General features: G+C 39.3%; 1 protein-coding gene across 2 annotated transcripts in view; it reads left to right on the top strand.

The window, feature by feature from the left end:
- The first annotated feature begins 6,280 nt into the window (after nt 1–6,280).
- LOC110967301 (roundabout homolog 1-like) overlaps nt 6,281–25,803 on the top strand; it is a 94,266-nt gene continuing 74,743 nt past the window's right edge. Inside the window, exons 1-3 of one of the 2 annotated variants that reach the window (XM_051937468.1) lie at nt 6,281–6,531; nt 14,333–14,461; nt 16,638–16,724. In XM_051937468.1, coding sequence (XP_051793428.1) covers nt 14,377–14,461; nt 16,638–16,724 — 172 coding nt within the window. In that variant the 5' untranslated portion in view covers nt 6,281–6,531; nt 14,333–14,376. Of the gene's footprint in view, nt 6,532–14,332; nt 14,462–16,637; nt 16,725–20,278; nt 21,054–25,803 lie in introns of those variants that run through there. The other variant, XM_051937469.1, reaches the window with a different exon arrangement.

Here is a 25,803-nt window from a genome sequence, read left to right as displayed (position 1 = left end):
CCGCTTTGATCATTGATTAAAGCTGATCTAAGCAATGCTTTCTGGCTTTACTGAGTGGACATTCTTTAGGAACAATTCAGCATATTGTAATGCAAGTGATCTGAGAGGAGCTTCTACACCTCGTCCTAACTCTTTGGTCAGGCTTATTTTAAAAAAAATCAAGGCTGTGCTGGAAAATTTAAGGTAATAATAGGTCTTTTCATCCAGAGTAGGTGGGATAGTAGAAAAAGCAACAAGGAGTTTGAATTCCATCTGACGCCCCGAGAAAGTGTTGATGTTTACCATGGCTATTTATTTGCGTTTGAGGTGCATGCAGATGACCATGCTCATCTAATGTGAAGGGTTTAGAACAGACAGGGAGAGGAGGGAGCTGTAGGTGGAGGCTTGTATTTGCAGTATTTATTTATTATTTCATTTAATATTTTTCCTTTACCAGATTTCTGTCTATCCCAGCTTTATTTGTTTTGATGTATTTATTTCTCCGTGACAGTAAACTCAATATCTTTGGGTTGTAAACAAAACAACACCTTGGGCTTTGAGAAACACTGATCAAAATATCTTGATTTTTTTTTATTTTTTTGTGCTGTTTTATCGACAAAAATCAATTATTTGTAGCCATTTTGCCTTGATTTCAATCTCCAACACACCCAATCAGCAGTGGTGCTGAGCTGGCCTTGCTATAACTATATATTATTTATTGAATGTGTCTTACTAAGATATATTTTAAAATTCACCTGTATCACGGAGCACACTGCACAACCCAAGAAGCTGCTTTGGTATCTCTTCACAAGCTCTTCATCAAGTAGTGCTCCAGTAATGCCAGGTGGAGGCAGTGTTAATCCAGTCGAATTGAACTTTATTCTTAAGCTATCCTTGTCTTTTTGTTTCACACAGATTCAACATATATAGCTTCAAACATTAATTTTACAGATAGCATGATGTCAGCATACATATAATTACTTAATTTTAATCAAAAATAAAAAATTACGAGCAATCCTGTGTGACACCAAAAACACTGTTATTTGATGTGATGCATGTTTTCATATGGAAAACATTCATTATCACACAACATACCGTTCACACTGATTCATGGCTTGCAAAGATAATCCCATTTTGACGTAGGATGTTATGTATGTTTGTGGATTGTGTGTGTGTAAGGCCACAAGTGACACTGTGCACATACATGAGTTTCTGCAGTGTATATTGACATTTTTTACTGATCTTAAGAGGTGTGGCGGTTGTGACTGCGTTCACAAACATTACGAAATCTTTTGGAAATGGAGATGACCACCGCACAGAAATGACTCATGTTAACAAGAAAGAGCCATTCAAATATTTCTCATGGCGACTTAACAGAATCCAGAAACCTACAGTATATGTATTCCTCTCTTCACCTACGCAGCTGGGAGCTTTCCTGGTGGATTTCTCTTTATCTTTCAGGGAAAATCTTTACATCTCTTGAGTGTGTGTGTTTGTATGTACGTGTGTGTGTGTGAAGGAAAGCATTAGATAGAGAGCGAGCGACGGAGGGGGAAAAGGGATACATGTTTAAGTGGGAAAAAAAAGGAATTTCCCACATTATGCTTTCCCTCTGTGTCTCTGTTGCTGCTTTATCCCTTAATACCTAAAGCTCTGACCTTGGCTTTAACCCAGAAATATGCATGGTTTACTATCTAACCACTTCTCATTTTTCTTTCTTTCTTTCTTTCTTTCTTTCTTTCTTTCTTTCTTTCTTTCTTTCTTTCTTTTCTGCTTATAGTCAGATAATAGTTCAGCCCTCGGAGAGGTCCTGTCTGCACACAGGCCACTATTACAGATGAAGAGGCAAAGTGATTTCCATGTAAATGGTGTCAGAATGTCATTTTGAAGTGAAGCAGCTGAGAAAATGAATTCCTGAAGACGAGACAGATTACCAAGGGGCAATGACACCTGGATTGCATTCTCACAGATTCCCCATGCAGCTCTTGTATAGTCCATCCATAAAAATAGCTTTGTTTGCCTTCTGGACTGTGTGGATGCTAAAGTGTCAGTCAGTTCCACCAAAGAGGGCAAAGGAAAAAGGATTCAAATATTACCATATAAATGTATGCTAATATAACCACTGGTGCTTTTTTTCCTTCTTGATCTGAGCAAATCACAGCTAAACTTTATGTGGAAGTATATGTGAGAGCAATCGCACTGAAAGAATTTGTTTCCTCATTAAAGTGGAGTATGGTTGAGGTGTAATGGTAGATCGATGAGGGTACAAGGTGTCCAGGGTAAATAAATTAGATTTAGACATCATTAAACCTCAAGGCTGCCCATCAGTCTGTATGACAGACACTTGCATCAAGACAAAGAACTTTAATGAAATGTTGTAAAGAGACTACAACCAAGGTTAGCTGTTTTTTTTTTTTAGTGCAATCTTAACTCAGAGCTATTATATTATTTTTCTTGAGGGGATGACGCATCAGGAAAATGCTCTTAAAAGGTTAGTACCATGCTTATATCACTGCTACCATGTGAATAATACAGGTGAGAATCATAGTGTAATATGATGCTATCATGATATGTTGCTCACAGTAATGATGGGATCACAATACAGGGATTTTGCAATACTCAATAAATTATTGCAAGTCATTCATACCATCAGCGGCACAACATCAGCATCACTGGCTGATATTAACATAAACCGGACATATGTCATCTCATCAGCATCATCTCAGACCGTAGTAAAATTTGCACAGGAATTTTTGCACTGCTGCATCTTGCACTTTTACACTTATTTTACAAGCGACTTTATATTGCTGTTGACAGTGTGTTAATATCGTACTTACTCAATGTCATTTTTCATCCTTGTACATATTTTACATATTATTATTGTTATTATTATTATTATACATGTGTTTTTTGCTGCTGTAAAAATGTTGTTGCTGTAACAATGTGAATTTGCCCTGGTGTGGGGAACAATAAAGGATTAACTTATGCAAGACACAGCAATCTGTGTATCTGAAGAAAAGTTAAAAAAGCAGGAATTCTGTGTTAATTATCTACATCATGGTGTCAGTACGTGTGTCTATTACCATTATTATTTCATTTCAATATTGTGTCCTTTCAATTGTCTGATTTACTTTCCCCCACAGTCTGCACTGTCCCTCATTTCCCCGTTTTCATCATAAGTTAGTTAACTTTTAATCGCTTTACCTAGCCTAGCCGCGCTAGACCCATGTTCTGAAGGCACAAGGGTCTAGGCACGCTCGACAGGGAGGGAGGCGGGCTAAAAGGTTGTCTATCAAATCACTCTGCAGCAATTGGGTAGGTATACAACCAATCAGTGCAATGAATAGGCTCCTAGAGCACCGGAAATCAGAGGATGCGGTAGTTTGGTGAAGCCTTATTTATTCAGTCAATGGGTGAAGCTCAAGTATATTACAGACATGTTAACAGAAAGATTATTCAGAGTCGGTGCTAATGGAGCTCAACGACTGTTGTCATTTCTGTTGTCGACCCTGGCAGAGAATTAAATTCGTTGCTGTGTGTTGTCTAGCGCGACTAGGCTAGTTGTTTCCGATTGTTTCTGTCAGAATTGTCGCTGTCGTCACTTAGTTACGCCCACCTTCTGACTCTACACTTCATGGTGATTCGTCCGGCCAGTTTTAGGAGAATCCAGCCTCGAGCCTTATGGAGGGTAACTAGACCCACCCTGGCAGAGAATTAAATTCGTTGCCGTGGGTTGTCTAGCGCGGCTAGGCTATGCTTTACCTTCATTCATTTGCATAGTGCCACCATGAGGAATCATTAAGTAGTGACTCCGCTAAGCTAAATACTGGCAGGGAAATTCCATTTGGAATACCTGCAAACAATATAGATTTTTGACAGCAGTGTACTGATAATATATTGCAAGAAGCAGTGATACGATCTATTGCTGTATCGATATTTGTCCTGCCTCTAGTGACTGTCCTTAAGAAATTTCAAAACTGAAATTGAGAGCTCAAAAAATTAATCAACAGCGCAATGCTCTGCATTTTTTTAGACATTTATCTTATATTTCTCTTGTCCTTTATTTTCGGTGAAAACTCTGTACCATCTGCAATGACTGTTTTCTTTATTTATTAGCATTAAATAGATAAAATACTGGCCCTACCAGTCACTAAATATCATTAATAGAATAATGTTTGTCTTCATTTAGAGGCTTATGTCAATATACAGTTACTGCTCTTGAAAACGTGCCCTATATTCTGTTGTAAGTTATCGCAGTAACCATGACAATGAGTTGGATCAAATGACGATGATGAGGATGATAAATCCACGTCACAGGAAACAAAGAGCACAGATAGGAGATTATGCTGCTTTTTTGTTTTTTAGCCAAATGCAAGTTCAATGAAAAAAATGTTTTTCATTGTCACTTGTTTCAAAAAAAAAAAAGAGAAGTGTCTGACAGCAATTTTGAATTCATCTCTCATTTTGTTTTATAATTGGCTGTCACATATGCCTGTCTTTTGTCTCGCTCACCCCAGGTTCAAAACATAAGTGCCTTGGTCAGTCTAATCAGTGAAGCAACATTCCTGCCAGAGAAGACCACGTGTCCTCTTCAGATGATTATCTTTCCAATGTCACACTCACAAGTCTGCTCCTGTCAGCATGATCGATGACCATGATATTGACTTGAGGTTAATTCAAAACCGCACTGCCGAGTTAGATGAAGGATCTCGATAAGAGGGCTGATGATAAGAGTGCAGCTGAAAAGAAAATTGTTTTGGGTCACACGCTGTGATGCCCCTCTATTGCAGCATCGGACTCTATGCAGTTCCCCATCATCTTTGAGGTGAGACTGCACAAAAGCCTAACTGCTAGATGTTCATCATTATGGACTTACAAATGCTTTTAACCTCTGTGAAGTGTGCTTGAATCTGCAGTCTACATACTTGCCGTAAATCCCCTATTTTGCTGTCAGTTAGGAATAAATAATCAAGACTAGGACAGAATATGGCTGACAACAGAGCACATTCGTAGACAGCAGGACGCTATCTGCTCTTCGTGGCAACAAAAAGAATAAACTAAACTTGCAACTTGCACTATTTGACAGAACTGAATGTAAAACAACATCATACATGGACAAAGTAACTGTATTTGCCTGGTTTGTGCAATCTGCTGAGCCCATCACAAAGCTGTATGGTGGACTGAACTGAATAAATAGCTTCTGAGCAATGTTGCGGATCAATTCTCTGTTTGTTACACACATCATTACACAGAAGAAGATGCATTCATCAGTCATTGGGAACACTGATTTCAATAGAATAAAAGAAAATCAATTATTTAAAAGCACTGACAATTAATCTGATGTGAGCTGGTGATTGAAAATACATGGAGCAGTGCATAGTGAGAGACTACAGATGGGGGCACAGTTCCACAGACATGAGAGTCAGGTGGATTTAAAATTCTAAAATTTCTTTTGGTATAAATGTGTTTGTCTTTGCTATCTCTATGATGAATTGGGTGTTTTCCTGCCCTCTGGCCTATGCATGCTAAGGTTCCAGCACCCCCACTGCCTAAACCTGAATACGAATGAGCGAGAAAGGGGGGGAAAAAAAAAGAGGCTAGAAAGCATTTCGATTTCACTCAGTGAGAGTGAGAGCAAGGCAGGCTGGTTTTGCTGCAGGTAAACGTGGACCCGGTGGGATACTTTTCTGCAGATTGTGAACCACAATGCAAGGATGTTTCCCCTTATTGCAACAACACACTTTGATTCTCTCCCCGTTGCTGCAGGTAGCTTGAGCTGTAATGCTTCATTTGGAAAACCTTCAGAAACATATAGTAGATATGTATGTACACTGAAACACTAAATTGTTTAGAAACCATGGGTGGTACCAGCTCATTTTGCAATACAAAAAATAACAACTAGCTGCAAAATGTCGATGCAGTAGTTACAGTAGATACAGTAGTGCTGCTCAGTTTACCACACTAAAATGCTTAAAATCCAATTTTATTCAATTTAAATTATTTGCTGTCATACATACCCTGGTTTTCTTTACAGTTAATAAAAGCATTCATCTTCAACATGATGAAAAAAAGTCAAATTGGAAAATGAGAAAACACAGTCCTTTTTTTATAATTTGAGAGAAAAAAAAACATCAAATTAAAAATCTCTTGTTGAATTTCATAATTTTCTACAATGTCCTTGAGTGTGTGAGGTATCAGTCTTAATCTGTAAGAGCAAACTGTCGGAGTGTAGCCTTAGGACCCTGAGGATATTGGACCAAGGTTGCTGCAGAGGTAGGTTTGTGATTTGTATGCACCCCATCTGATAGCGTCTCCTGGATCACAGATGGATTATTTAGGTTCTTCCTCCGGCAGAAGCTTCTTCTCTTGACCCTCCCTGGCTTTTTCTTTTTTCCTTTTTTCTTTTTTTTTTTTTTACAGGTCTACAATGTATTTTCTCCTTTCTTTCTGTTTCATTGTTGGGTACTTGGATGCCTCAGAAGCACACAGTTGCAGAGATTTGACTGTGCCACAGAAGATGGAGCAGCAATACTAGAGGAATAACCCGGAGGGGTAAGTTGTGAAGTTGCACTCCTTCATATTAGGGAGGCATGGTTAGTAGTTTCGCTGATGTGAGTGTGCATATTTTTGGCAAAAGTGGCTTCAGAGGGAATTGAATCCTTTGCCTGCCTGCTGATTCTTAAGCGAGCAGATTCTGTCCACGTGCTGTGGTGCTGAAAGTTATCAGTGGCAAATACAAATCTCTGTGAATGTATGCAGTAACTGTACAGTACTACTATGTGTTTTTTCTTGAAGACGGCTGAGTAACTCAATCATGCTTTACATTTTTGCTGTGAGTTCTTAAATTCATTGATATGAATGGTTTAGAAAGAAAACATTCCAACAAATTATTCAATTAACTGAAATACTGAATTAACGTAATAACCTTCTTTGGAGTGTACTTCACAAAGCATAACACAAACTATTGAAGTATATTAAATTACTTCAAAATGTGCATTTCTACAAACACAAAGTCTCTGTCTTTGGTATCTAGTTTTTGCTTTTTTCTTTGGCTTTTAATTCTGTAAATCCTTTGGTGATTTTGGAAACCTGAAATCTTTGAATATAAAGAAACAGTTACATATAACGCATATTTTAACGGGTCACTTGATCAGATAGATTTAGGTTGTTATGCTGTAAATCTAACTTTAAAAAAAAGCTTTCGTTTGGAATGTAAAGTTTCCCTTGACTGATTTTTCTGGCTCAGTGAAAGTAAGTGGTACGATGAACATCCTGAAGTACTGGCACTCTAGGGGTTGGCTAATGCAGTTTTTCAGGGCTTATATTGATACCACATATTAGTAATCAAGGACACCAATAATCTATAATTCTTCAGTGTTGATAGGCCTCCTGACACTCCTGATATGTCACCAATCAAAATGTTTTGTGGTCGTGTGACTACAGATCGAGGGAGGCGCCTCCATCAGAGCCAAAATGGCGTCATCTCTGTACATCAAAGCTACGTATCTAGAGGATTTCTAATAAAAATCATACCATTCTGCCTTAAAACAACTTAGATGTAACTCTGCTTCTTCTATGATGTGTAGATCTATGATGTCTCTGCTTCTCTCAGTCATTGTAGCTCAAGCACTCCAGCTCATGTACAACTCTGCCTAAACATTACAACATGACTACATTTTAACTGGTGGCAATTTGTAATATTGGAATTATTCAGCCATACATTTTTGAACAGGAAGCCAAATCTGAAGAACAACAGCGATACTTAAGATGATTCTTGGGTTTGCCTGAATCCCTGTTTTTGAGACTGTCCTGGGTACCATGTATTGGAAATGCTCATGATGTTGAAACAAACACCATATAAACATTTTTACCAGGTGAAGCACTCCATTTATACCAAAGGGGATCCTAAAAGAAATAAAACCCCAACAATCATCAGAAAAATGCTGAATATCTGATCCGATAATCGACCTCTAGTACGGTGGAAGAAACTCAACAGGTGTCATATCAAGGGGTATTTGGCTCTTCCTTCTTCATCACATCCCTTAATCTGTTAATGCCTGAGGTGTTTTGACAGATTAAACAGTGGTTGCTGCAGTGTACTTCTACTATATTGTCTTTAGGTATTCATTAATGTTTTCTCTCCATTTTCTCAACATTTGAATTGTTAATCCTGTTTTTTTTTTTTTTTTTAACTTTCCTGCTATTAATACACGACCCAAAACATTCCGTAATGGATTGCAGAGTTCAGATGCAGCTAACTGTGTTCATGTCTCTAAGGTCTTGATGGTGACATATGAGGGTCATTCATCCTCTGAGGCCATAGGTCGTTGCCCTTTGTGGCCTGTCCATGGGATCATCTGTTATCCCTCTGGCTAGTTTTTCTCTCCTCTGCCCTGCCAACTCAGCTGACTCTGACTTGTTACTATGAACCCTTGACAGAGCTCCAGACATTGCCTCTTATACTTTTAATATCCTTCGTCCTGCTCTGATAGCTCCCTTGATGCATTGGAGCAGCGGCGATGAAAGCCTGCATCTGTCTCCCCATCCATTTCCCCAAAAGACACAGCCGTCTGTCAGCGATAACTGCCAGGTGTTGATGGGAACTCCTCAGAACTCCTCACTCTTTCCACGAGAAGACAGTGAGCCTTGTGTAATATAAAAAGCGTGTGATGTATGACTTTACCTGACTGACGGTAATAAATGCAGGTGGATTGTGTGTTGTGTGCTTGCACATCAAATATCCGAGCCTGTCTGTCTGTATAGCGTGAGCTGCTTCCTTCACTTACCTCCCACTGCGGCTTTGATTCAGACTCCAAAATTGCCAGTGGATCGTACTTCCTCACTTTGCCCCCTGCTTTCACAAAGCACCCAGCTGTTGATCAACCATCACAACTGTGCACAGATATGCAATCAGACTTAAATAAGTTTGGCCTTAGGCATGGTCAGGTATAAAAATATCCCATACAATATTACATTTATCATCCTATCCCTGCTACAGAGCTACAAGTTCATTGAAATATGTCTGTTTTACCCTGTAATTTGCGTCTTACTGTGAATACCTGACATATTGACTGTGTAGCATCGGCACCTTTTGACATGATACACTTGGTAGCGTATTGTATTACCTATGTCTGTCAGTATGTGTACATGGGATTAAATTTAGGAGCCTGAAAAGATGGGAATGTGTGCAAGTGTGTATGTTTGTGTGTGTGTGCTGCCTAAAGCTGATTCTGTTCACGCTCCAGTGCTCTCTACAGTATGTGATCTGTCTGCTGTGGCATAGGGGGAGTTCTAGTCTACAGTATTATTGACAATATGTTAGATGGTAGGCTGTGATTATTCCCCAGTAGACAGAAGACGGAAGGGGACATCAGCAGTTCCATTTCCTTTCAGCTGCACACTCGTCCCATTAGATCACAGCCCATGCAGGTGATTTGAACAGATATTTTTATTGTCATATCTTTCAGTGGGGACAACTTTGCTCAAGTGTAGGCTTCAAATGCATGTGTGTCAAGCTATGAGGGAAACACCTATATGACACAATATGATGTACTCCTGAGGTGGGCTAATGTGAAGTTCAATGGAAATGATCTTGTCTAACTGTATGCAATGAGACAAAGAAGAATACTATACTGTGCTGACTGCACATACTGCTAATATTTACAAAGTGCATCACTGACATGCATTTCTTTGTTTCCAGTAGAGCAATCTCTCCTTTCATTATAGCATTTAGATTTCCTGATGTGAGAGTAATTGTTACGCTGCAATGATCAGAATATTATGCATATCCATATATGCTTTTTTTTTTGTGTTCGACTCATATCTTTCTTTTTTTTTTCTTGCACAGGCATATTTCTAAATTACATTTTGGATTTATTGTGTTATTTTTCCTTATCCACTTTCTGCCACTCTCATTTCAGTATTCCCCAAAAGATATGTTAGATAAAACTAAACAGTGCAATGCCATTATTTCCAACCACATTTAATATTCAGAGAGCTGCAAAATGCAATCTCTCTTGCTCATTATGCCAGGATTATATATCCATGTGTTTGTAGCAGCAGATTTCAATATGAATGTTATTCATATTGAATATTATATTATTGCAGAATATTACTCTTTTTGGCTCAAAGCTTTTGAAACATCAGCATCTTCACTAGATTTGCATAACACTGTAAAATCTGTATCAATCTGTGCCAATCACAAGAGGAAAGACATTTTTGTCACACATTCAAGTACGACAAACCACTCTAGCAATACTGCACTTCACTATAACATATAGGATTTCATGAATTATTATAAACCAGACCGAGAATGAAGGACATACAATATAGAATGCACAATACTAGTAGCTCAGTGAAAGAGTTTTAGGGCACAGAGGTGCTTTAAGCTAAATGCAAATATCAGTATGGTATTGGGCTCACAGTGACTAAGTGAATGACTGTATAGAAAGATGGACTAACTTTCAATGACAGCATCCATAAGTTTGTAAAACAGCGGTTTTCAAGCTCAGTATGGTGGCTCAAGCCATCGCCATCTTGGTAGAACCTGGCTCCTCCTATCTCCTGGCTAATTCAAAAATGGGCAAAGAGGCAGAGCAGGAATGGAGCCCAAAGGGGTATTGCACATGTCTGTTGACAGCCGTGGACTGTGATGTGATAGCACTCACCTTTCTGGCAAAGCAACCATTGGCATAGAATTCATATATTTAAGACTTAATATATTTTTAAAAGTTGCCCTATAAATACATTCACCCCCATATAGTTATCAATATAGTTATCATGAAAAGGGAAATAAACTGTGGAGACCAGAATCTATTCTTGTATCAGCCTGAGAACACATTTGTTGGCTATTTTAACATAGGGATTGATTGAGATTGACTCACTCTCGTAGCCAGCCTCAAGTGGCCATCTGTGGAACTTCATTCTTTGTCCTTTGGTTCCTTCTTCAGCCCATGAGGCTGCTACTTGGACAAAGCAACCATGCTTTTATTTTGGTCATATTGTTTGCCATGCTAACAATCTGTTTGTAGCATGTTAGCATGCTAATGTTTCCTGATTTACATTAATTAACATGGAGCTGAGGCTGATGTGAACCTTATTCCCAGTGAATGTAGTGAAATATTTACCAAATTAGTGAGTTAATCATGACGGTGACATGAATGTCTGTACTTGATTTCATATCAGTGCATCCAATTGCTGTTGACCTCACTGTAGTGCCAGAGAAAAAGAAATTACCAAAGTAATTAAAATTCCCACTCTAGTGACTGAATGTCTACACAATCCATATAAAAGTCTTTATTTTGGTCTTGTCCAAAGAGTTTGATTGAATGACAAACAGACCATGCAAAATAATCATTTATATAGCTGTATGCTGCACAATTTCATATTACTAACCTGACCTTCATATCTATGACTGGATTACTACTAAAATCCTGTATATGTTACATCTAATTATTTATCTTCAAAAGAATCTACTTGCAGTTAATAGCTCTGCTTGCTTTCATTTTCAAGGTTTCAAATGAAGTCAGCTAACTTGGAGATATTTCTGAAACAGCCTGTCCAATTTTAAATTATGTGCAGACCAGAAATCCTCGAGTTTTTTTTTTCCGGACAATTCATGAAAGATTGAATCCTTGCCACTCACACTTTCTGAAAATGAATCTCAGAACATTCCACATGTAAAGTAACTCTCCCAATTCTCCCATTTCATGTGAAGCATATCTTAATTTTTCATCACTATGCACATAGCACATTCACTTTTTGCTCAAGCTTTGGCATATTTAAAATGCTGGCTGTTGATGTGGATTTCTCAGAACAATTAAAGTGGTGCATGGAGTTGGTGACCACAGGGTGCCAAGACATCCCAGGAACCTGGCTGTCCATCAGACAGCGTGGATGAGTTGCAAAGCTGTTTGTACCACAGATGGCTGATCAGTAGAACTGACTTCCTTTTTTCCTTGCCTGGCGCTGTCATTGTGTCTCATCACCATAACCACTTGAGAGCAAGGGTGTGTTGCATTCGTGTGTGTCGAGATTTGTTTGGCGGGTTAGGATGGAATGTGCAGCAGGTAAACGTGAGCACGTTTGTACGGTGTTTGACTTGGATTATGTATGAGCACATGAAAATTTCATGAAGCTCCTGAACACAAAGCCCAGTCGCACACAGTTTTGCAAAAAACACATAGAAAAGAACATTAAAGATGTAAAATCTCACTTGTGAGTGTTAGAATATGACAGGAAGAGCAACACTGAAACCATAACAGTCTGCATACACTCTCTAAGTGTGGATTGGATCACACTGAAACAGGCGGACCCAGAGTTTGGCTGCATGCTGGGTGGGTTTCAGAGAAAAGTCCATCTGTCTGCCTCTCTTCTTTATGGTGGAATTTCACACAAAAACATGCCTGTACATACTTGCCAGAAGGGTGGATGGTGGACAAGGAGTGTGTGATTTCACTGTTGGAGAGGAATTGTTTAAGAATTTATAAAATCATAAAACTGCAGCAAGAATATTCACGGTAATAATTCCAAGGAATGCCGGTGGAATGGAAATGGAAATAAAAGACATACAGTGGTATGCAAAATTTTGGGCACCCCTGATAATTTTCAAGATTTTCCTTTATAAATCACTGGTTGTTCGGATCAGCAATTTCAGTTAAATATATCATATAGCAGACGCAGTGATATCTGAGAAGTGACATGAAGTTTATAGGATTTACAGAAAGTGTGCAATAATTATTGAAACATAAATAGGCAGGTGCATAAATTTGGGCACCCTTGTTGTTTTATTGATTTGAATACCTTTAGCACTAATTATTGGAACGCAAAATTTGTTTGGTAAGCTCACTGACCCTTGACCTACATACACAGGTGGAGCCAATCATGAGAAAGGTTATTTAAGGTGGCCAACTGCAAGTTGTTCTCCTCTTTGCATCTTCTCTGAAGAGTGACAACATGGGAGCCTCAAAACAACTGTCAAATGACCTGAAAGCAAAGATTGTTCAACATCATGGTTCAGGGGAAGGATGCAAAAAGCTAGCTCAGAGATTTCAGGGGTCAGTGTCCACTGTGAGGAACATAGTGAGGAAATGGAAGACCACAGGCACAGTTCTAGTTAATCCCTGTAGTGGCAGGCCAAGAAAAATCTCAGATAGGCAGAGGCGAAGGGTGGTGAGAACAGTCAAACTCAACCCACAGAGCAGCTCCAAAGACCTACAACATGATCTTGCTGCAGATGGTGTCACTGTGCATCGTTCAACTATTCAGCGCACTTTGCACAAGGGGATGCCGTATGGGAGAGTAAGGCGGAAGAAGCCTTTTCTGCGCACATGCCACAAACAGAGTCACTTGAGGTATGCTAAAGCACATTTGGACAAGCTAGCTTCATTTTGGAATAAGGTGCTGTGGACTGATGAAACTAAAATTGAGGTATTTGGACATACCAAGGGGCGGTATGCATGGCAGATGAAGAACACAGCATTCCAAGACAAACACTTGCTACCCACAGTAAAATTTGGTGGTGGTTTCATCATGCTGTGGGGCTGTGTGGCCAGTGCAGGTACTGGCAATCTTGTTAAAGTTGAAGGTCTCAAGGATTCCAGTCAGTATCAGCAGATTCTTGCGAACAATGTTCAAGAATCAGTGACAAACTTGAAGTTGCGCCGGGGCTGAATACTTAAACAAGACAACGACTCTAAACACTGCTCAAATTCTACTCAGGCATCCATGCAGAGGAACAAGTACAACGTTCTGGAATGGCCATCTCAGTCCCCAGACCTGACTATTACTGAAAATCTGTGATGTGATTTAAAGCGGACTGTCCATGCTCGGAAACCATCAAACCTGACTGAACTGGAGATGTTCTGTGAAGAAGAATGGTCAAAAATACCTTCACCCAGAATCCAGACCCTCATTGGAAGCTATAGGAAGCGTTTAGAGGCTGTCATTTCTGCAAAAGGAGGACCTACTAAATATTGATGTAATTTTTCTGTTGGGGTGCCCAAATTTATGCACCTGCCTACTTTTGTTTAAATAATTATTGCACACTTTCTGTAAATCCTATAAACTTCATTTCACTTCTCAAATATCACTGTGTTCCTCTGCTACGATATTTAACTGAAATTGCTGATCCGAACAACCAGTGATTTATAAAGGAAAATCTTGAAAATGATCAGGGGTGCCCAAACTTTTGCCTACCACTGTATGAGGCCAAAAGAAAAAACAAACCATGTTGCTGTCTGACTAATACTGAAACGCAGTGAACAGTGATCAATTTATTGCTCCAAATTCTGTCCGCTGTATGCCATGTCCAAACATCACATTAACTATAATTTCCCCTGTGTCTTTGTTACAGATTTACTGAGGCCTTCCTAAAGGCACGCTGGGCTGTTTGGGACTATGCTGCCTATTCAAGCATTCCTTTTCATCACCCTGCTCTGTGTCATCCAGCTGCAGCAGGGCCATGGCATGGACATTTCATCAGGTGAGAAAGGAGGTGTGAAGGGGAGAGAGGGGCGAAGAGAAATACATTTACCAATAGTTTCTTCAGAGGAGAACTTCAACACTTTGTGGATGCAGTTATGCTGTCCTCTTGTGGCTGAAAACGTGAAGACACAGAACTCCTATCTAATTTCTTTAGTCAATTCAGAGTATGTATAAAACTGGGTGTCCGTAGTGTCAAAGGGAGAGTGTGTTCCTATCTAAATCATGCTTGTTTGCTGCTATTATTCTAGGCTTCTCTAGTGGGACAATACACACCAGTGGTTTGTGTGTGTACAGTTTCTAATTTTATTTTTTAGATACAACATATGAAGCTTAAGGTCCCTTTGCATGTATTTTTTTAATGTAGGTTTTGCTTTTTAACTTCAATCTATTTCAAAAGAAATGCATTTCAACTTGCTGTAACTATAACTACACTGTATTTACATATTTACTATACTTACAAATACTTACTATAATTCAAAGTACACTACCAGTCAAAAGTTTAGACACAACTTCTCATTCAATGTTTTTTATTTAATTATTTTGTACATTGTAGATGAATACTGAAGACATCAAAACTATAAAAAAAAATACATATTCAATTATGTTGTCAACAGAAAAGTTTTAATCTTCAGTATTAATCTACAATGTAGAAAATAATACAAATAAATAAAAAGCACTAAATGAGAAGATGTGTCCAAACTGTTAACTGGTAGTGTATATACAACATATGTCAGTTTTACCATCTTACTTTATTTATGTACTGTTACATATACAAAAATAATATTTATTCTACTTCTTTTAGTTTGTTTTTTTCAGGTTTTAAGCCCCTTTACGTCAAATAATAATTATTGCTGTGTAAATATTGCCATAGTTATATCTCTGTTGTCAGATTTCTCAAATGTGTAGATTTGCGTTTCTGGACATTAGAACAAACTTAAAGAGAAAAATGTTACTACTCTAACTTTTATGGGATTTTTTTTTTTTAAAAGGTACAAGCATTATTAATTTGTTGCTTCTTTGTGGCTTTATCTGCAAAGACATTGTAAAGTAGTGCCACCATCTAGTGGTTTATTATTATACAGTATTACAGTACAGTATGCCATATCACAGCCAAACACCTTATCATTATAGAAAATATTGGTAAATCAGTAGGAACTCTATCATTGGTGCATGTGTACATTAAGTCTTTCCCTCCTTTTCTGTTTGTGATCATCAGTAATGTTACTATTTAAGCAAACTATGCACAAAGGTTCAATAGTTACTGAGCTAAATTCCATCAGCAGCTTGTACTCTCAGATGCGTGTTACATCAGTTGCAGTTTCTGCTTACACAAAAGAGACCACTTTTCCTCTTCTGATTAGGACGTTAAAGTATTCACATAGTTCACCTCTCTGTGACTGCGTGATGAAATCTGATTACACCCCACGGTGTTGGCACTTCAAAAATGTGCTTCCAAAGCGAAATTTACTTATCTGGTGGCAGGGGAAACATCTCTTCAAGTGAACCTCTTTTTTTTTTTTTTTAACTGCAACTTGATGAGTCATCATCATGAATTCTCATGAATAAAATGTAGTAAAGTATTTTTTTTTCCATTGCCAAAAAAGTTCACTAAAGTGCTTTGTTGAAGATAATTATTATGCATGAGAGCAAAAGACTGTATTCAGGCAGTTTGCATGAACAGTTATATCGTGGTGCTTGCAACCATTCTGCAACACTTTCAAGCTTATTAACAGTTTCCTTAGGCCTGTTAAAATGTCCACATTGTATACTAGAGATGCGTAATATTGAATTTCCAGCTCATTTTGGTGAATTGCCATAATCAATATACGAACAATGTTATGCTTACTCTTATTACTCTTATCATGATGGACTTCTGGCAGGTGCAGACATAAAATATGATGCTTTTCAAATGTACACTGAGAAAAATAAGATAATTCCCTCAACTCACACTTAAAACATGTCACATTCAATACAATTGTTACGTAACATTTTCAAAGAAAACTGTCATTTCATTGTCAGTTTTAATATGGGCTGATTCCAATATGTCATTTATAAGCCTTTATCAGCAGGTAGTGGTGATGATGCTGATATCACTGTGTGTCTTGTTGCATATAAAGAAAGCCAAGCAATTTTGATTATTTTTAAACCCGCTGCCATTGTTCTCACACGAACAGATACAGGCAGACACAGAGAAAGCACCGAGATCATCGGCCAGACACCTGAACCAGAGCATGAACAAGACAGCAGCCTGGGATACAAAGGTATGCTCCATGTGCTTCATGTGAGTTGATGTAAAGTTTAGTGTACTATCTGGAAAGGTTGTGTTAATCCATTAGATTCAAGATTCAGCAACTTTATTGTCACACACACAGCAGAAACACAGTGGTTACCCTGAGTAATGGAATTGTATTTTGCCAGTTCCCTTCACACAAATGAAATAACAAAATAAAATACGATTAAAAAAAGAATAAAAAATCAATAAAATAAAATAATAGTTACAAATGAGTAGTTTATACTGTAAATAAAAAATGATTCATTTTGCACTTTAGTTGTTAGTTGCTATCGAATGTAGTGTCTTTTTTTATTTTTTGTTTTTTAAAATGTTGCTGGACCATTTTTTCCAGTATTGATTGAACTTCGAAGCGGTTTACTTTGGCCTTGATTTTATCAGTACACAATTTTAAAGAAAAGTCTGAAATGAGCCTCGATAAAGCCTGCTGCCGGTGAAGTGGTGCTCCAGGTTGTGCTGATTCTGTACCTGTCCTTATGAAAGACACAATGTTTAGCCCATTTCCCAGGAAGAGGACTATATTTTCCTCTTGCTGACAAAGACTGTAATACCACTTAATGCCAGTTCAGCAGCTGTAGGCTGCAATTGCTCCGTCCAAAACCACAGTTCAATCCCCTCTCCTCTTTCTTTGACACTTTATGGTACGCCTTCTATGGTTTTGGAAGATGACAAAAATCTGACTTATATGCTGCCCAGTCTTTCTGACCCCCAGGGCAAAGTTAAGCTGACACAAACAAGAAAAGGAAATGTTTTGAGAGTGCAATTTTTATTTTATTTTATTTTATCTTTAATGAGCACTATTAGGGTGTTTTTTCCCTGCTACGGAGCTTCTACTGGTTTCCATTTCATGTAGTTTATGTGGCACTAATGGCTGGAAGTGGAATTCTGAATATGTCTGTTTCCTCTCTCAAGATAAGAAGCCTCTTCTTTTCACATTTAAAATCTTTGTGGCTCAGTGGGGGGAAAAAAAGATGACAGCGAGATTCTGCAAAGTTGAAAGCATGTCCAAGTCTTAACGACTGATAAAACCATCCAGGCGGCTGCCAGTTTGCCAATTTGGAGGGAGACCAAGAAAAACAGAAGGCATGGATATTGCATCAGCTTTTGTGAATATGCTGTGAAAGGTGAAGGCGAAGGCTGTCTCTTATTTTGCTTCAGCGTGACCCTGAGTAACTGTAGATACACATGGAGAGATGCTCGGAAATAAGCAAAGATATAAAGGAAAAAGTCAGAGATCTGTCAGATGATGTGGTGGGAGAATATTTAGAAAATAAAAACTAATACAGCGAAAATAATATGAAAGGAGTAGGAAATTGAAGTGACGTGTTACATTCACAGCTATTCAATGACACACAGTTAATACAATCTATTCGCCAACATTCTGATGTCAGGTATGGAGAGATTATTTTAGTATCAGTTTGTAAAACCTGCTTCTATCGTTCCTGGACAAAACAGTCAACAGTGACTAATAGAGGACTAACCGAGGCCAAGTTTGTTGCTCTGAGGAGACTCCAAATTATTTATTTTTTCATAAATATTTTTTGGATTTGGCTTTGCGCTTTTTGGAGATATTTCTCCCCTGGCTGAGAACCAACTGGAAAGCTACTCTGGAGTGAAATAAATAAATAAAAATAGGTCCCAGTGCTTGGCACTCTCTCCTTGAAATCCTTGCCATTTTATGTGCTGTGTTGCCGTGAAGACGTGCATATCTTTGTGTCCTTTTTTCACCATCTGCTTCTGGAAATATTGGTGCTGGAGATTGTTTGGATTATGGAAAACATCACAGAATTCACAAATTCTGCATTTAGCTGTCTATGCTACACAGCAAAAGCTCCACTGGTCAACCTTGTATCCTTTTTTTGTTTGTGCTTTTCCCCTACAATGATGACAGCCAGCTCATCCATATTAATGCCATTAAATGAGACAATTATACAGTTATTACTTGACCAACACCATATTGTCCTCTACAATACAGTACTGTTGTCATTCGGTCTCAGCCAAATGGGCTGCCACAGAGTCATACAGTGAGGATAATATTTGCCTGGGAGACACACGAAAAATGTGAACAGAGACCCCATTGGGAAAATAGGTAGAAAAACGCAACAGCAATGTGCAGCAAAGAGTTTGAAAAAAAAAATAAAATTTCAGCCCCATTGTGTCGCTGGAAACATGAGGAACAGGGAATAGAAACGGGGAAAAAAATGCAATTAGACAGAGGAAAGTGGAAGGTGCTCTTGAATGGGGGGAAAAAAAGAGCACGTGTTGCATAAAAGCACACAAGGGCTCATGGTGAGACTGTAATTTCCCATATTTTACTGGTTGTTTACCAACTGCGATGCCTTGGCTCAAAGAGCTGACTGCAGACAGCAGAGCCACCAGTGGTCCACAATGGGCAATTAAAGGATTTGAGGCAAGAGGGCAAGGAGGGTGGAGAGAGTAAACTCTGTTCAGTCTAAATGCGACTTTAAAGACCAGAAGCATCACTGCGTCTTCTGTGGCGTGCAAGTGGGGGCAGAATGGTTTCTAAATGCATTATTACGGTCTCTTTCTTCTTATTTCTTACTAATTGCAGTCGGATATGTGGAGGGATTTGCAGATGCATGCATTTTTATTTTTGCAGGAGTTAAGCATATTCTTAACTTGGTGTATTTGTATAGTGTCACACAGTTTGTCTGCTAAATCCACCAGAGATCTCAGTGTGGAGTGAGTGGGATTAGAAAGCAAGCCGAAGTGTAACATTAAAAATCAATAAAGTGATTCAAAACAAATCTAAAACCCACAGAACTGTTTGGCTATGTTAATGAAGCCATGGGGAATACTATCATGAAGAAGAATGCTTCTCAGCAGACTGCGCTGCAGCTCCGCAGCCAGCAGATGGAGTACTAACCTGCTCAGACAACAAAGACATTCCTGAGGTTCACTGGGTTACAGATATGCCACTACTAAGCACATAGGATTCATCTTTAGCACTTTAAATTAATTTAAGCACGACATCACCGAGGCTATGCGATCATAACTTCAATATGATATCAGAACACAACATATTTGACATTACATTTCTAATGCACTTTAGAAGATCATTTAATTTCCCAGTGGTATGTTGAGAGGTCAGGGGGGTGAAATCTGGATCGATTTCTGTCTTTGACTGAGGAAGCACAATGCTGCTGCAGTCCAGTGTAGATGAAGGCATATTTTACTCCTCAACAACACAATATTGTGTGTGTGCTGCCTAAGCTTGTTCCTTTTGGTTCCAGTAACAGCACAGAGCACATCCCTCTTGATAGAAGGATACAAATAGCATCCTATAAATCATTCATCAAGGTCATAATATGCTCCCTTTTAACCGTAGACACACTTTAAAATATTAACTATATTTTACTTGGAATCTGCTTATCATTAAATCCTCCCTTTAAGCACACATGGTAATGCTGGACACTTAAAACAAAGCTTTAAATTGATGTTTAATTCATAGTCTACCACATGCAGCCATTCACTAAACTAGAAGTAGCTTGAGGGACTTGATGTTGTGGCTCTGCTGTACTTCATCTACTGGATATTTGGGGTTTTTCTAACATTTATTAGCCTCATTTTTACATGGGACGAGCTTGACGCAAAGCCTAGTGGAGCCTCTCTCTGTGAATGTATCCTTATGCGGTTAAATGGTGCCTGACTCGCAGGAATCTCCTGTGCACAACAGTACAGCCTCTGACTGGGGAGGAAAACCAAACCAGCTCTGTGCGCAGAGACGCACGGCGCCTCATCCAACCAGCGCCAGTCCCACCAAACCGGGCTAACACTTTTCACATTTAAACGGTCAAACTCACTGCAACTGGACGCCTCCGGTCTCCTTTATCTCAAATCCAGACGCAGGAAATCTTTTTTCCCCTCCTCTTTCTTCTCCTGAAGTGGAACCAACGGCCAATCTGATCACCGATGAATTCCGCGAAGTTCCCGGCGTTTGGAAGTGCGGACTTCGGCAGGGGGAGTGGAGAGAAGCCGAGTGGTGCTGAGTGGATTACTTGTCGAGTGACCCGCAACGATGCCTCCGACTGATCTGAACTTTGATTCGCGCAGAAATTCACTCTCAAAGGAGCAGTTGTGAACATTATTATCAGTATCTCTGCGGAGTTCAGGAACTCTTCTCCACCCTGATCGGCTCCGCTGCGTGAAGTTGCCATTTAAATGAAACAGACAAAGATCCCATTCTAACCGGATTAACACCGTTTCCAGCTGCTCTCAGAGATGCCTGCCTGGTTTCCAGGAATTTACTGTCTACTGGCATTGCTAAAGATTTCTTCAGGTATGCTTGTGATTTTGATAAACATTTTTTTCTCATGTTCTGGGGATGGGAAGTTAGAAATAATAGTGATAAAGGGTGGCACTTGTGCATGCAGAAAGAGAATTTCAAATTTCCATAATGGAACAGAGTAAAAAGTGAGAGAGGATGAGGGGTTTTATTAGTCTGCTTTGCTGCAGTACCAGTATGTGGCCCCTGACCCATGCTGCTTGCTGCCTAAAGTGAAACATGTATCTGCTGCACAATGGAATCCTTTCAAAATCTGCTTAGAAATCCCTCTAACTGTATAAAGAGGGGAAAAAAGACAAGAGACATATTGCCAGGTTAATGTGAGAACATGTTTTTATTCATATGATACGACACTGGCATGATGGAGTGTAGTCGGACATAGCAGGTTATCACTGTCAGTGGGTGCATGCATCGGAACAGAGAGTCTAATATGCTCTCCAGTTATTTAGTTTGGCAGTAACTGTATGTTGGGAAATCAGCCACCACCCTCATTAAACATCATTCTTACTGGGAGAAATCTGAGACACAGAAGGAAGAAAAGCTTTCTGTTGTACATGGTGACTACTGCTCATAGGATGTTGTGTTTCTGTTGGAGGGTCAAGGTTAATTCCTTGAAAATTAGCTCAAGCTTAGCACTGATATGACACTGATATCACAGGTAGAGGGCGGGGTGCTAATCCTGCAAGAGAGGTTTCTATTAGTGTGTAACCCATAGTGGCAAATTGCAAGTATGTTTTAAGAAATCATGGAAAATTCTGAAAAATCATGGTATTTTTTAAATACATATGCTTGTGTGAGTTTGAGTGTGCATGTGTGTGTATTTTTGAATTCACTTCTTCCCCAAACCACAGGAAATGCTTTTTTCCCCCCAAAATTTCAAGAGTCCCTCACATTTCCTACTGGCGCCAGTCTTGTTCTCTCTGTAACACAAAGACAGCTGTCAGTAACATTAGCAGTGGCCACAGACTGAAGAAAAACAATATGTTTTCAGCACGAGAGCTTTCATAAGTGTCTGCCACTGAGCGATGGCTCTATCTGGTGCGTGACTTCCTTTCCTTGACAGTGTAGAAGCAAACTTTTCCAAAGTTTTTTCCTCCTTATGGCAGCTGAAATAACTTTACAGACGGCAGAATGCATGTGGGTTAAACACAAACTTATTCTTGGGTGTAACACCATTCCTTAAAATTAACATATTATGGCATGTTTTATTTATACGACACTTTCCAAACCAAATACAACGTGCCAATGCCTCTTTGATGAGAACAAAAGCAGTACAGTGTGAACATGTGGATGCAATACAGCATTGTACCAAGTCTTGTCTTAAATTTCAGCGGTGACTCAAAAAGGGAAACATACGAAGGCTTGCCTCTCCACATCAAGAGCACAAAAATGTGCTTGACACCAATTTTCCAGTTCGTTGTCTGTACATTTCCAAACTGACAACTTCAGTAACCACGAAATCTCGAGAGTTTCAAGAGCAACATCGTCCTTTGGTTTCTTCAAGCAACATCTCTGATATTTCATTACGTGAAAATGCAAATTTGTACTAAAATTGCACCAATAGCACCTGTTCCTCACATTTTTTTCTCAAACTGCAAGCAAGAAATTAGCAGCATATAGTGCAAAGTCGGACTAAATCTTTTAATTACTTCCAACTATTCAGTGATTCACTCGAACAGCCCTGACAAGAAATTTGCCCCTTACTAAAAGCCCACATACTTTGAACATTTAATGCTCCTCTCAACCACTTCTTGAACACTTCATTATCATTATTTTTTTTGCCAGATGACTAATGCAGACTTTTGAGAAATGCTTACTGATGGAGTGGGAAGTAGTGATAAGGTGCTCATTACATTCAATAGACTTGTTTGGACATGTGAATCTGTTTGTTTACCATATTCTTATGATAAATTACAGAGATTCATTGACACTATAGTTGAGATTGCTGACAGATTCATATGTCCTTGAAAGTAATCCTGCACAAACTAAAATCAGGATGATTATATTTTTTTTCTGTCCTTGCATTTAAGATAGACAAACACATCTTTGTTTAGTATTTTTTCACTGTGGGATGATATCATATCATGGTCCTTCCTTAAAACATCAATACCCTTGTACAAGCTGTGGTGTTAACAAGTTTCTTCATCACATAGTGAAACATGGAACGCCCATCAGTGGAGAGTTTAATCTCTAAACAATAAATCTGCCAGTGGTAATTGGGAGATATGCAGTAATCTAAATGATGGCCATTAAAAGCATATGCTTGTGTCGAGATGGCTCCTTCCCTTTCATCCCGCTGATCTTAATTATGCATCCCCAGAGTGATCCCTTGTGTGTTTCCTCGCCATTCTACCTGCTTTGTTTGATGGTCTCCAAACACCTTATGGAAAAAAGAGAATAAAGAAAGGCTATAACAATGATCTATCCTGTTATCCTTTGTTATGATGGCTGTTTCACAACTGTGCTTTCAGACAGACTGTAGAATCATTATAATAACGGCGCGAGCTAAGCTAATAACGAAGCTAATTGCTTTTGCAATAAGTAACCAAGATCCTCTGAGGTGTATTTTACTTTGTCACCCATATGTTATTAGTGGAGAAATAAGTACAAGAAGGGCTCAGAGAGCAGCAGAACATGGCCTAATTCCATGGCTGGTGTGTGCAGCAGCAGCAGACACAACCCCGTTGGGAACAGTTTAACTGAAACATCTGGCTGGTCGACTGGAGTTAGCTGCCCACAGGTCAGAGGTCACATGTACCTACTCATGCTGTTTTGGTGACTGACACTCATGGCTGCAAGAGGTTGACTGTTGTGACTGAAAATACTGCAAAGCACTTGTTACAGAATGCTGGACCTTAAGCGGTGATGGCTTGATTGGGGGGAAGCTGGCCTGCTGTGTTGTCCCCCAAGCTAACAAGACTCCCTACAGTGTTTGTGATGGTGACAGTGATGAGCCGAGTCCTGTTGCTAATGAGGACTTCTTTGCTATGGATGATAGGGCTGATAGGACATGTCTGTACGCCGACGAGGATTCCTTTGTATGCTGTGTGAAATCGTCAAATCCCTTTGTTCCTTCCTCAGAAATGATGCAGTTAATCAGCTTCAATGGACACCCATTTGGTTGGCAAGCATCTCCATGAGTGTTTGTTTGCAGCACACCAACATGTAGGATCTTCTTCACTCAGACTGGCAGCGAATGTGCTGAAGCGGCTCTGTTTTTGAAGAAACATGTGCTGGTTGCTAAGAGTCAGGTGGAGATCCCTTGCCATCGCCTGAAGCGCCAGACGGCACAGAGAGGATGAGTGAGTGAAGCAGTGAGCGTTGGTTGCTAATTCATGTGTGCATGTGTTCTGGCACATACCTTGCTTTTATTCTTTTTTTTTTTTTTTTTTAGCTATGAATGTAGTCAAGGTTTTTAGGCAATCTTCTGTTTTTTCTCCCCTCACCTTGGGATCAAATGTGGGTTGAGGTTAATGTCTGTAGTTTAATTCATAGTATAGTATTGAGTCAGACGAATGCCTCAAATCCTGAATGATGCACTCGATGTCATTCAAAACATCCACAAAGTCAGACCGTGTAAAAATTAGGTCACGCCAAATGAATGTTGCTTGACACAAGTATTTGCTCTCGAGAACTTCGCCCACCAGGAGCTGTTGAAGCAGAATAACTAAGACGGTATCTCTCTGTGCTCTCTGTCTCAAACCCCTGCAGATGTTGCCGGAATTGTTTGGTTCTGCCTGAATGTGCATGAATGCATATGTAATGGTGTTAGCATAGGCGTGCTTTTTTTTTTTTTTTTCATAATGTGTGTTCTCAGATTGTCTGCTGAAAGCTGTGATTCACGATTGCTTTTCTTGTTTACTCACTGGCTTCCTTTGGCGGTGCGGTTGCTAACCCAGCGAGAATGAAGCTGCTGGGAGCTCCGACAAGTGCCTGTGGGCCTGGAGTTCACAGGTCATCACACCTTCACACAGACACGCACTGGCTGAGACACACCACTCCTCATTTTGAGCGGGATCGATTTCTGTCTGTATGCCCTACGAAGGTAGCCGGTTCCTCGCCTGAGGGATACACCCACACCTACTTTTTTCTTCAACATTTTCCACTGATTCCGATGAAATAGAATCACGGCGTTGTTTATTTGTTCAGTCAGCAATTTCAATTATTTGAACTGGCCAGTTCTTATTGAAATATAGTGATTTTCTCATTAGTGCAGCAGCAACTCAAGCATGAATTGGAAGAAATATATTTGATTTCAAACTGCTTGATTTTAATTAAAGCGTGAGGCTAAGTGTGAACTTAATGGTCACTGCCACCGCAATAAAGTATTAAATGAACCCGATGCAATGTGAGCTAACCAATTCCCTCTTTCATTAAGTGTGTTTTTATTAGGCTGATAAAAATGTGGTTGTGTCCACTGTGTCACAGATCTCATCATACTACTGTGAAAATGCTACACAGTAAATAATCCTAATATGGACCCACCGCAGCTTTGTGAAATTACATGTGATATTAAGTTGATTTATTTAATCTTTTTAACATTTTGTGCTAGTCACCCTGGGGTGCTGCTCTCAATTTCTTGGAAAAAAAAAAGCTGTCATGAGGAACTCTAAATAGTGAAGCAATAGCTGTGCTCATCTGGACAGAATCTAAGCTCAGAAATTCCCTTGGGTTTGTGGTTTTCTCTGGCTTGTTTGTACTCCTTTGGCCTGAGTTTCCTGTTCTGAGGTCAGTGTCCAGCTAT

Source organism: Acanthochromis polyacanthus, chromosome 17 (assembly GCF_021347895.1).
Source record: "Acanthochromis polyacanthus isolate Apoly-LR-REF ecotype Palm Island chromosome 17, KAUST_Apoly_ChrSc, whole genome shotgun sequence".
Taxonomy (NCBI): Eukaryota; Metazoa; Chordata; class Actinopteri; family Pomacentridae; genus Acanthochromis; species Acanthochromis polyacanthus.
Note: the sequence above shows the minus strand (reverse complement) of the source record. Positions and strands in the feature narration are given on the sequence as shown.